The sequence below is a fragment of the Girardinichthys multiradiatus genome, chromosome 5, assembly GCF_021462225.1.
Source record: "Girardinichthys multiradiatus isolate DD_20200921_A chromosome 5, DD_fGirMul_XY1, whole genome shotgun sequence".
Taxonomy (NCBI): Eukaryota; Metazoa; Chordata; class Actinopteri; order Cyprinodontiformes; family Goodeidae; genus Girardinichthys; species Girardinichthys multiradiatus.
Genome location: NC_061798.1, coordinates 47495933 through 47509067, shown reverse-complemented (window position 1 = coordinate 47509067; position 13135 = coordinate 47495933). Strand labels below are relative to the sequence as shown.

At 40.1% G+C, this 13135-nt stretch overlaps 1 protein-coding gene across 4 annotated transcripts in view; it reads right to left on the bottom strand.

Annotated features, from left to right (window-relative positions):
- Positions 1-13135, bottom strand: part of fam13a (family with sequence similarity 13 member A) — a 92046-nt gene that overhangs the window by 21733 nt on the left and 57178 nt on the right. For all 4 annotated transcript variants that reach the window (XM_047365352.1, XM_047365355.1, XM_047365353.1 and 1 more), the window contains exons 10-14: positions 10491-10532; positions 10123-10314; positions 4685-4889; positions 1320-1378; positions 993-1035 (exon numbers count right to left, since the gene is read on the bottom strand). In XM_047365352.1, the coding sequence (XP_047221308.1) occupies positions 993-1035; positions 1320-1378; positions 4685-4889; positions 10123-10314; positions 10491-10532 (541 nt within the window). The remainder of the gene's footprint in view (positions 1-992; positions 1036-1319; positions 1379-4684; positions 4890-10122; positions 10315-10490; positions 10533-13135) is intronic.

Sequence of the window (13135 nt, the reverse complement as noted above, 5' to 3'; positions counted from 1 at the left end):
CCTAAGGTAAATAAGCTCAATTGCTCATTTACACAGACAGTGAATCAGCCAGTCACATGGCAACAACTCCATGCACTTGTGCATTTAACTGTGTTGGAGATGACCTGCTGAAGTTCAAACCAAGCATCCGCATGGGGAAGAACGTGGAGTGAAGGAACTTTGAACATGGCATGGTAGCTGCACACACAACCATCTCAAAGAATGGTCCAGAAAAGGGAATATATTCAGTAAGTGGATTAAAATATAATGTGGACAACCATGCCTTGAAGATATCAGAGGTCAGAGCAGAACAGGCAGACTGGTTTAAGATGATTGAAAGGCAACACTAACTCAAATAACCACTCAACACAACCAAGATTTGGGGAATACCTTCTCTGAACCTCCAGGCAATCTGAGGTAATTCACATCATGGGATGTGCAGTCAACCAATCTGCAGCAGCTATATAATAGTGCCAAGTCTGGGCAGGAACTAGTACCAGCAAAGTGTACCTAGTATATTTGCAGGCCAAAGAGGCAATTCTTAAACTGCTGGATTAAATTCTTCCTAATTTGTTTTTAGCCTTTCTATCTAGTTAAATTCTTTAAAAAAACACTGAAACCTCTCAAGAATGCAGTTCACTGTTTCTGCTTGACTACAGTGTCTCCATCCTCAACTCCAGTCCTTCTCTCCTGCCCCTCCACTTTCCTGCCACCTTTGTGAATTATTGAATTTACATTGTCGCAGGTTCATTCTTTACTGATTAGATTTTGAGAATAAACTGTACCACACAGTATTGTTCTGCTTTATGTTTAGTTTGACCTTTGGCAATCTTTTTTTGGGGGGGTTTGTTTGTCTATGCACTTTTCTGACTTCTTGATTCTGTTTTGTACCACAGTAAACTGTTCCTGTCTCTATATACCTACACTGGAGCTTAGCTGTGCATTTAAGACCTTAGTTTACAGATTTTGACCTAACAAGAAAGTTAAATCAAGTTCAGAGCAAATGAACTTACCTGGGAGGCGGATCCAGGTCCATCTCTTCTTAAAATTTCATTTCTTGAAAGGCAAAAGGAAAACCATTTCAGCAAAGGTTAAACCTCTGGATGTGAACAACAAAGTCTTGTGCGTTTTAGCCTAAAAACTTGAGGAAACCTCAGGCAGTAAATTCATTCACATGTATAGGTCTATCATAGTTCTTATCAGGTTAAGTCACAGAGCACGTCATAAGAGAAAAAACATGGTTGCCATTGTTAGCAGGTAGCTTATCAATAAAAAAAAAACATCACTTGGGTGACAGGTTGGCCAAACTGTGTACAACAGGGTTGGTGATTTTAGTTTACCCTTTATCAAGTGGGTCCATGTGGTTTTCTCCAGGTCTTTCACCAACACATGCTTTAAACTGCAAAAAAGAAATCCTCGATCAGAACCTTGTTTTATTGTTTTGATGGCCAAATTAAGCAAATGCTAAAGATGAAACCAAGATTGGTATTTAAATAATACCAATTAAAGTTGAAGAAAGAATGATGTTCCAAATTAGCTTGCATGCATTTAGAATTATGAGCATTATGCTGATGTGAGTGTGAAAAAAACTTGCATGTAAGTTAAGCAAAAATAAAACTTATAGATAAGCTACCCTGTTTATCTCTGCTACGTGCTGTCTTGGCTAACTCTGCTATCGGTTATAAGCTTCAGGCTATCTCTAGGTAGGCTGTGTAGGCCATGTTGCTAGCTAGACATTCTTGTCTATCCCGCTGTTTAGACAACAAGTTATCTTTGATGTCTAGATTATAGCCTACCTGGACCTTTAGGTCATCTTGGTTGTGGACTATCTAAGCTATCTTTGTGATCTTAGCTATAGGCTGGCTTTGCTGCCTTAACCATAAACTATCGGCGCTCTCTCAGCTATATAGGCTATCTTGGGGATTTTAGTTATTGGCCATTTTGGCTGTTTTGTCTGTCTTTCCACAGTCCACAATATCTTGGCCATCTTGGCTGTAATCTATCTCAGCTATAAGCTAGCTCCTCTGTCTAGGCTTTCTGCACTATAAGCTATTTTGTTTATCTACGCCATGTCACATATTAAGGTTATTTCTGCTATCTTTGCTATACCATATTTTTGCTACCTCAGTTATCCATGCCTTCGTAACAATTGGGTATCTAGGCTCCCTCGACTGGCTGTCCTATCCCAGCTTTTGAACTGTCTCAGCTATCTATACTTTAAGCTATCCTGCCCATCAAGGCTACAAGCTATCGGGGTTATCTCTGCTATCTTTGCTATCCATAGTATCGTGGCTATCATGTATTTGGGCTATCTAGATTAAAAGCTACCTAGACTTTCAGCTATCTCCGCTATTTAGACAGACAGACAGACAGACGGACGGACGGACAGACAGACAGACAGACAGACAGACAGACAGACAGACAGACAGACAGACAGACAGACAGACAGACAGACAGACAGACAGACAGACAGACAGACAGACAGACAGACAGACAGACAGACAGACAGACAGACAGACAGACAGACAGACAGACAGATAGATAGATAGATAGACAGACAGACAGATAGACAGATAGATAGATAGATAGATAGATAGATAGATGGATAGATAGGACACTGACAACTTTGAGCAATTTCCTGATGCATTTTTGCTATATAATCAAAATAATTTTAGGTTGAAAGATTATAAAGCTACTGTTTAGCCTCAATGGCTTTTGAGTTAATGAGCTGTCATTCTCAGAGAAAGCTGTTCACACCAACTAACACAGATCTAACCTAGAACCTGTGGTGCTATCATGTGTCATCTGTGCTGTTATGTAACTTACTGGCAGACAGGGAGAAAATAATAACTGTGTGATCTGACTGTCTCTCACTCCTGTTACTTGTGTATTAGGCTAAAAAAAATCAAAGTAAGTAAGTCGGACAGCGGGTCCTGCAGTTCAGCCTAACACCAGTGAACAATTTTGTATATGCTGTTTAACTGTGACTGCTAATAAAGAGTCTTTTCATAGATCCGACCTACACTACCGGTCAAAACCTTTAGATACACTTTCTCACCAAATGGATCTCTTTATTTTCATGACTATTTACATTGTAGATTCTCACCAAAGGCAACAAAACTATGAATGAACACAAATGGAATTATATTGTAAACGGAAGGTGTGAAATAACTCTAAACATTGTTATATTTTAGATTCTTCAAATAGCCACCCTTTGCTCTGATTACTGCTTTGTACCCTTAGCATTTTCTCCCTGAGCTTCATGAGGTGGTCACCTGAAATGGGTCTTGAAAGAACTTCCCGGAGGTTCACTGAGAGATGGCTAAAGGTTAATATTCCAGTCATCACAGCAAAGGGTGGCTACTTTAAGGAATACAAAATATATTCAAAGTTCTTTTACAATTTTCCGTTTGCTACATAATTGCATACCTGTTCATTCACAGTTTTGATGGCTTCAGTGAGAATCTACGCACAATGTAAATGGTTAAAACTGTCAGGATCTGCCATTTTGGTCTTTGTTTTTGTTTACTTTGTCATTAGAGGTTTTCCCTGTTCCTTTAATTAGTAGTTTACTTTGTCTAGTTAATATTTGTTTAGATCCTTGTGCTTATGTGTTTCCTTTAGATCTTTAGTTTTTTCCTTATGTTTATTTCCTTCCTGTCAAGTTTTATTTAGTTGTGTTTGTCGCTTAGTATTCTTGTGCTTGTTTACTTTTGCAGTTCGGTTTTTCCCGTGTCCTTAGATTTAGTTGTTGCTTCCATCTAGATTTAGTTACCATTTATGTTCGCTCATTTTTAGGTTTATTATTTAGTCTAGTTTAGTTCCTCATGTCCCGGTCTTCCCAGTTAGTATTTTGATCCCTGTATTTGTGGCAGCATGGTGGCAGCATCATTCTTCTGCTAGAAAGATGAAGAACATCATCTTTCAACATGACCATGACCCAAAGCATATATCTAAAGAATGGCTACACAAGAAGAAGATTTTAAAATGCAATGGCTGAGCCAGAGCCCGGCCCAGACCCTGAAAACCTGTGGGGTGATCTGAAGAGGACCCTGCACAGGACGTGTCCTTGATATCTGACACATTTGGGGGCAATATGACAAAACTGAAAAATGCTTACACAAAGTATAAGTTGAAGGATGTGACCACTTATGCAACCATTTTATTATGTCTTTTTTTTTTACATCTGTTTTTGCTGAAAAACATAATTATTCCAAAGATAATCAATATTCTAAGAACATGTTACAGGCACGACACTGGGTGAGCTTTGATCATTTTCTTTTGTGATCGTCTTTAAGTGGATAATGGCTAATCAAGCCCTCATCGCTCCCTACATGTGAACTACTTTAGGGGAAAAATTCACAATTAGTACAATCTGCTGGAAATTACATGTCGCTGTCTCGTGGTTTAAAAACCATTAGGATGCTACTTCCTGTCATTAACCAGCTTTCCTACAGAAATGATTCTTGTTAACAGGCAGTTAACAAGACAGTTATTTGCTGCGCAGAGAAAACGATGAATAGGAGAAAGTAAAATGCTTCATTACTACTGGTGAATTAATGGACAACTCTTGAAAATAGAATTGTTAAAATAGAATGAAATAATTTCTGCCACATTAAACTGACATCAATTTCACCAAGCAGTATCTCCCTTAGTCCCACACATGGTGCTACGAGCAGAGATGAGGATGAAAGGCATGACTCACTGTGTGGGCGGCCTGGTTGTCAGTGAGTTGCACTAGAGTTGGGCAGTGTTTGGACTTCCTAGGTTTGGAGGTCTGTTCAGCACGACCGCTCTGGTCTTCTAACGAGTCCACGCTGCTGCCCGTTTCCTCCCCTGCGCTCCCTGAACTGCTGCCGCCGCTCGTTGGGATGTTCTCCTTGTTGGTGTCGGCCCAGGTGGATGCAGCTCTGCTCTCAGATGGAAAAAGAAAAGAACCACAACTTTAGACATCTGCCTTCAGTCTGACTCCTTCCTGTTCTTTTTATCAGCTCGATGTCAGATGAAAAACAAACACCAAGGTCATCCGGGTGGCCTACTTATACCTTCCGAAGCAGATAATGTGCTGTTTAGCTTTGTACTAATTCTATTTACAGTATATTTACTATCTGTGCTCTTAATGACACTTTCTGCTTCCCTTGGACTAAGACACAGCTCTAATCCACATGACAGTGATCTCTCAGACTCCACCAAGTCTCCATCAACAAGGATTAGCTCCTTACTGGTGTGGGTCCAGTTGTTTTGACTGGATTATGTCTCAGTAAAAAAGCTTACCATTCAGAAGGACACTATGAATTCTTTCTGCTGGCAAAAAAACTATGTTCATCTATGACTGCAGAAGCTCTGGGGTCAGTTTTTGTTAACAAATGGAACTAATCTGGAAACAAAACGCTCTTTCTTGAAAATGAATCCTAAAGGTTCTGATTATATTATACATAAAGTTTATTTTGTGATGCATTTACTGTTTATCACAGTTGGCTTTTGTTATTTTAGTCGTTTTACTAGTGTCAGATGTTTTTATTACTTAATATTTGATATGTTTTAAATTGCCTAAGGTCATGAATCTTACATTTCCATGCACATAACGAAAAGTAAAAAATTAAAAAAATATATTTTTGTTCCAAAGTTGTCTCTTATAACCTTTCAATTTTTGTCCAAAAAGAAAAAAAAAACCTTTAAGAAGACTTGATTGGAAAACCCAAAGAAAACTAATGTCTCTGTGTCTAAACAGAGAAAAAAAATCAAATTTACCTTTAAGGTTTCACTGTCATATTTTCATATTCCACAACTGGTTAAGTTGTGTGGGGTTTTAGTGGGGTAAGATACCAAACTATTCTTAGTGAGAACCCAATGTTGAAATCATATCCATCTGCTCTCCCTTTAAACTTGATGATGGCTTTGCTTTATTCAATTCAATTCAATTCAAAAATACTTTATTAATCCCAAAGGGAAATTAAATGTTGTTATGGCTCATATTATGAAGGTTTCCTCAAAGAGCCGTTGTAGATGCTGATGGGTGTGGGCAGGAAGGATCTCCTGTAGCGCTCCGTCTTACAGCAGATCGGAAGAAGCCTCTGACTGAAGACACTCTGTTGTTGTAGGACAGTCTCATGAAGAGGATGCTCAGGGTTCTCCATAATGTTCTTCATTTTATGAAGAATCCATCTTTCCACAATGATCTCCAGAGGTTCCAGAGGAGTCCCCAGAACAGAGCCAGCCTTTTTTATCAGCTTGTTGAGCTTTTTTAAGTCCCTGGCTCTGATGCTGCTTACCCAGCAGATGATGGTAGAAGAGATCACACTTTCCACAACAGACTTATAGAAGATATGCAGCATCTTGCTGCAAACACCAAAGGACCTAAGCTTCCTCAAAAAGTACAGTCTGCTCTGTCCCTTCTTGTAGATGGCTTCACAGTTGCATCTCCACTCTAGTCTGTTGTCCAGGTGAACACCGAGGTATTTATACTCCTCCACCACCTCCACTTCTTTTCCCATGATAGATATAGTTTTTGACTTATTCCTGTTTCTCTTAAAATCTACAATCATCTCCTTTGTTTTAGTCACGTTCAAAATGAGATGATTGTTTCCACACCATGCCACAAAGCGGTCCACCACCATCCTGTACTCAGCTTCTTGTCCATCTCTGATCCACCCCACAACTGCAGAATCATCCGAGTATTTCTGCAGATGACAGGAGTATGTCTTGTACTGGAAGTCTGAGGTGTTCAGAGTGAAAAGGAATGGTGAGAGTACAGTCCCCTGTGGTGCTCCTGTGCTGCTGACTACCTGGTTAGACTCACAACCCTTAAGTCTCACAAACTGTGGTCTGTTTGTCAGGTAGTCTTTGATCCAGGAGATTGTTGAGGCCTCCACCTGAGTCTTCTGGAGTTTCTGACAAAGCAAATCAGGTTGGATTGTATTAAATGCACAGGAGAAATCAAAGAACATGATCCTCACAGTGCTACTGGCTTTGTCCAGATGACAGTGGGTTTGTTGAAGCAGGTGTATGATGGCATCTTCAACTCCAACTCCACAGCGATAAGCAAACTGAAGGGGGTCCTGATGGTTTACTGTTTGCTTAATCAGGTGGGCCAACAGGAGTCTCTCTAGGACCTTCATGATGTGGGATGTCAGAGCAACAGGTCTATAGTCATTGAGGACTGATGGGTGAGTTTTCTTTGGTACCGTAACAAGACAGGAGGTCTTCCACAACACTGGAACCTTCTTCTGGGCCAGGCTAAGGTTGAAGAGGTGCTGCAGAATCCCACAGAGCTGCTCTGCACAGGCCTTCAGGACTCTAGGGCTGACATGATCTGGACCTGCAGCCTTATTCCTATTCAGTCTCTCCAGTTGTCTCTTCACCTGACTTCTTGAGACACACAGGTGGAAGGGGGAAGCAAAGGAAGCATCAGCATCTTCTGATATGGTTGATGGCAAACATGTAGAAGGGTCTAGGGCAGAGGTGGAAGATGAAAAATGTGAGGTGTTACTGGACAGCTGTGGGTCCTGTGGGTCAAAGGAAGATGGAATGTCTGTTTGGCTGTGAGCAGGAGAGGAGGATGCGAAGCTTGTTTCTGAACTGAACCTATTGAAGAATGTGTTTAGTTCATTGGCTCTGTCCAGACCTTCATCGCTCTGATCATCCTTCTGCTTGAAGCCTGTGATCTTCTTCATCCCTGTCCACACATCTCTGATATTGTTTTGCTGGAGCTTGTTCTCCAGCTTCTTCTTGTACACCTCCTTGCTGTCTCTTATCTTGACTTTAAGTTGCTTCTGTAAATTCCTCAATAATTCTCTGTCTCCCTCTCTGAAGGCTCTTTTTTTCTTGTTAAGCAGGTCCTTCAGGTCACTGGTGATCCAAGGTTTGTTATTGGGGAAGCATCTCATGGTTCTGGTGGCGATGATGTTATCCACACAGAAGTTTATATAGTCGGTTACACACTCAGTCATGGCATTGATGTCCTCTCCATGTGGCTGGCACAGTGTGTCCCAGTCTGTAGCCTCAAAGCAACCTTGCAGAGCTTCTTCAGCTTCCTGTGACCATTTTCTCACAGTCCTCTTTATTACAGGTTGCCTCTGAACAAGGGGCTTATATTTCGAGAAGAGAAAAACAAGATTGTGATCTGATTTGCCTAGCGGAGGTCGTGCTGTAGAGATGTATGAGTCCTTGACATTTGCATAAAACAAATCCAATGTTTTGTTTTCTCTGGTAGAGCAGCTGACAAACTGTTGAAACGTTGGAAGTGTAGCAGAGAGTGAAGCATGGTTAAAATCACCAGAAATTGCCACAAAAGCAACAACTGAGCTGATGGCATCACATGCAGTGTCAGCAACAGCGGAAGGTGGAACGTAAACTGTTGCCAAAATAACACTGGTGAACTCTCTGGGTAAATAATATGGACGAAAACTTACTGCCAACAGTTCAATATCTGGACTGCAGAGATGACACTTCACAGTAACATGTCCTGGATGACACCATCTGTTGTTCACAAGTACTGCCAGTCCACCTCCTTTACATTTGCCGCTCCTCTTTAAATCTCTGTCTGCTCGTATGGTTAAAAAGCCCGGCAGAGAGACACTGGAGTCAGGGATATGATCCTGCAGCTATGTCTCAGTAAAACACATGATACTGCATGCCCGCTACTCTGGCTGGGTCCTTTGTAGGGCTTGGAGTTAATCCAACTTGTTTCCCAATGATCTCACATTGCCCATCAAAATTGACGGAAGAGATGGTTTGAACTTCTTCCTTCTCTCTCTTCTCTTAGCTCCTGCTCTGCATCCACGACGTCTCCTTTTCAACTCATCAGGGATTTGGGGTTGTAGCTGAAGTATTATTTGAGCTTTTGAGATATTAATCAGCTGCTCCCGGTTTTAAGAAACAACCCCGTTGCCATGGCAATGCATCATAACAAATGTCAAAAAATAGAAAGTATTAAGAAAAATCCTCCAAGCTGCACAGCATCAGACACTGGAGTGGACAGTCATCCAAAAAAAATCAACTGTATCCACCACAAGAGGAATAGTTCCCAAAAAAGAATAAATGAGAATCAAAAGTAACACAGCTACTCCAACCTGCTGCCACCTTGAGCGGCGCAATTCTAGAACTTTATACCTAATATTATTAATTGAAGCCTCATGCATTACCCTCTAATAGTTTAAACTGAGTTCTTGTGCACCATAAACTTTATTGTTTATGGACAGGAGAGACAGCGAAGACAAGCAGAGAAGCTGCAGCTCAGTCTGTTACATTTCTAAGTTTCCTCTCAGACCATCCTTACGGTAAGTAGCCAAAATAACTACATCCCTTTGGTCTTTAATTTATATAACTACAGATTTTGTTGATAATGTGTCTAAACAGAATCAATGTTTTAATTAAGAGGAATATTATGTTGTTTTAACCTTTTTAGATATATCTTGAATTTATGGCGGATAATTATTATTATTTATTTATTTTGTGAGTCAGTGCTTCTGCTCTTTTTTACCAAGACTTCAACCTTCAGTTTTTGGTAGTTATTCAGTATTATTGTGCTTATGGCAGTACAATAACAGTTTAAAGGGCAAAACAAAAACAAGGAAACCTGAGTAAAAATAAAAGGCAGTTTTCAAATGTTGATTTAATAAACAGCTTGCAAATCTGCTTCAGAGCCTGGACGACTTTCTGTAATTGATGGAAGTGAAAGTTCTGCTTTCTTCCATAAGATCCTGAAGGAGAATATCCAGCCATTAGTTTGTACTTGGGTTATGGTCTAGTCAAAGTTCAGATATAAATCTAACTGTTGTTGAATGGGCTTAAAGAAGCGAATCATGCTCAGTAACCCAGAATTCACTTAATGGCAGCTGCTGCCGCCCAAGGGGCACAACCACTAATTAATGGTAGAGGGCTATTTAATCACACAGGGTTGGGGTTGGTTTGGATAGCTTATTTTTTTACCTTAATAAAATAAACCATTATTTGAAAACTACTTTTCTTTGTTTCCTCATATTTGCTGAAAACAAAACTAGTTTTTGATCTGAAACAAATGATACAAATACTTTTCCACAGCACTGCACATAAAACACATACACAGACATCATGTGACCACCAGAAGTACACCTCACACAAATGAAAACTAATTTCATGCTGGTACCATCAGACAGATTGTACCGGTTTCTTTGTCGGAGGCCCTCCCCCTGCTGCTCCCTCTGCTGTCGACGTCTCTGTCGAGCAGTTGGCGTTCCCTTCGGGCTTGAATGACGTGGAGTCAAGCCACAAGTTTCTGAATGCTGCTCTGCTGAGGGGTTTATGTCAAAGAGGTGCTGCTCTACTGCGGAGCTTATGGTCTGATCCAGAAAACGCCTTGGGAGGAAAGATAGAAAGTGAGAAGTTTAAGAAATAATTATAATTTTGTGTTTAATTGTTTTACAGTAGGTTTACAGGTGTTTGGCACCTGTAAATAGAAGGAAAACACTAAACTACATTTTATTATTATTATTATTTTTTATCATATTTATGTGCTTTATGTGCTTACATACCTCACCACATCTGGTCTGCAGTGGACAGGGCAGAGGTGGTTACTGAAAGAAAACAAGTGGGGAGAGTTAATGCTACAAAAACAAATGGTCACAACAGGTCAGTGAGGAACACTGAACCCCCCCCCCCCCCCCCCCCCCCCCCCCCTAGGGGGCCAATGTTCAAGCCCTAAGTGATCCAAGCATCTACATGCATGGGGGAGAGTTAACTACAGCTCCGATCAGAGCTTAAGGAGGTCCTGTGAGAGCAAAACGACTGGTTTCTACACTCAGGAAAACAAAAAGAACCCTGGTCCATGTTTCAGAAAATGTTTGCATAACACAAATCCATCCATCCATCCATCCATCCATCCATCCCAGACCCTTTTGATGCCTCCTGGCATTAGGACATGTCCAAAAGGCCTCACTAGTTAATGTCTGATGATTCCAGACAATTTTCTGAGGACTGACCAGATAAAAGTGGATGTCCTCGGCCCTGGCGAAGGTGTCAGTGCCCCTGTGGCCAGTTATGGCAGATGCTTTATGGTAGCTGTTGCTTCCAAAGTCGAACCAATTATTAAGTTTAGGGAGCAATTACTTTTTCCACATCAGACCAGGTTGGTTTAGATTTGAGCTTTTTTCCCTTAATGAATGACATTATTATCTGAACACAGCTTTTTGAATTTTCTCAGGTTATCTTTGTCTTATTTTAAAATGTTTTGATAGCATTTTTGTCATAATGTGGTTTACAGGCGGACCAAAGTGCAGACAAGAGCTGGGCAGCAGCATGTTGTAAACGGTTTTAGCTTTATTTCCAGAGGTTTTCAAAAGAAACCAAACAAGGCACTGCAGATACAAAGTCCTGATCCAAAAAACTTAAAAGAGGTTCTGCAGGCACATGGAAAAAACTCAGCACCAATAAGTGGGTTGAGAACAGGGTATGACAAACACAAGGAACCAGCAACAAACAATGACACAAAACCAACTAATATACTGAGGGATAACAAAGGGCAGGTAATCAGAGAAAACAGGGAACAGGTGTGACAAGGAGGCAGAAGGAACAGGTGAAACAAATACAAAGACTGAGGATGGTCAAAGTAACTAATAAACAATAAACAGAAACACAGACCAAGCAAACCTATAGACAAAGATAAATAATCAAATGGGGAATAAGAGAACTAGAATAATCATGACTAAAGTAAACAGAGAAACTAGAGGGAACATAGGAACAACAATAACAACCTAAGAACAAACAAAGAACCCATAAAGAAAACCTGAATACAAAAGTTAACAAACCTAACCACACTGATTGAATTAACTGGAAAGGAAACAGAAAATAAACTAGTAAACAAGAAGAGTGCAAAGGAACAAATAAAACACAATTAAACACAAAGATACTAAAGAGAAATAAAACTAGAGAATCCAGGGAAGACCAAGAACTATAATAATTACAATAATAATAATAATAAACCATACCAAGTAATAAGAAAACAACCATAAAAGAACTTAAGAAGTAAACACTAGGAGGCAGAAGAGGGAGAAAAGAAAACATGAAACAAAAACCAAAATAGAAAAATCTAAGCAACAGGTAAACAAACACAAAGCCACAAACACAGTCCAAAAATGTCACTCCGTGACAATTTTGGTGTGACCCGAAAAGGAAAAACAGAAGAAATCTGTTGAGTGGTAAACCGCCTTTCATGTCACATAGATGCTAATTGTTATTATTTAAATCATCTCTTATTGTAATAATTTCTTATTTTATTTTAAAACCAGGAACATATTCATAATTTCCCTGAGTCTTGGAGCATTGTCTGTAGTTATACGGGAACAACATGGTGTTTCGTGTGGAAGAAAGAGCTCATCTATGCTCCAACTCTTACCGATTGTCATCAGGTATGGATTGTGTTTGAGGGGAAAAGATTCCAGAATACAAGCAGCTATGATGAATTTCCTTCACAGGGCGACTGGCCTCTGCCTTAACAAGAGGGCTTAGGAGCTTCTTGAGGGAGCTCAAAGGAGAGCCACTGCAACTCTGCATCAGAAGGACAGTTTTGTTGGTTTCGGACATCTGATCTAGATGACTTCTGAACTTCTCCCCCAAGAGATGTTCAAGGCAAGTCCCACTGGAAGGAGACCTCTGGCCAGTGAGGGACACTATATTCCTTCTGGTTTGGAAATGTCTTTAAACCTGCAGAATTACCTGAACAGTGTTGAAGAGGGATGTCTTACCTCTGTGACTTTTGTTTTATTGCTTTGCTTTAGGAATCTGTTTGGGATTGACACAAAAACCAAATTAAACAAGCAACTATAAGAAATATAAACTCAGAAGGATGTTTCTTCCCAACTTTCTGCTGTAGTCAGCCATGTATTTTTTTTTTTACTTTAGCTGATTTTCAGGTCATCAGCAACACCAGCCCTGGAAAACCTAAAATCAAACATTAGAAGTATGTTTATTTTGGAATTTTTTGTAAGATTTTAAGCTTAGATATGAAAATGTTACATTTTCTGCAACATTTTGATGGCTTTGAAGTTTTAACTGCATACACAATTCTTGGAAATTGTCCTGCAGGCTACCTTTCACTTCATTACTGCCTTCCTGTTTGCCTGTCCTGGAGTACATGTCCCTCAACATACAGAGATATGGATGAAAGCCTCTATAAACAGTG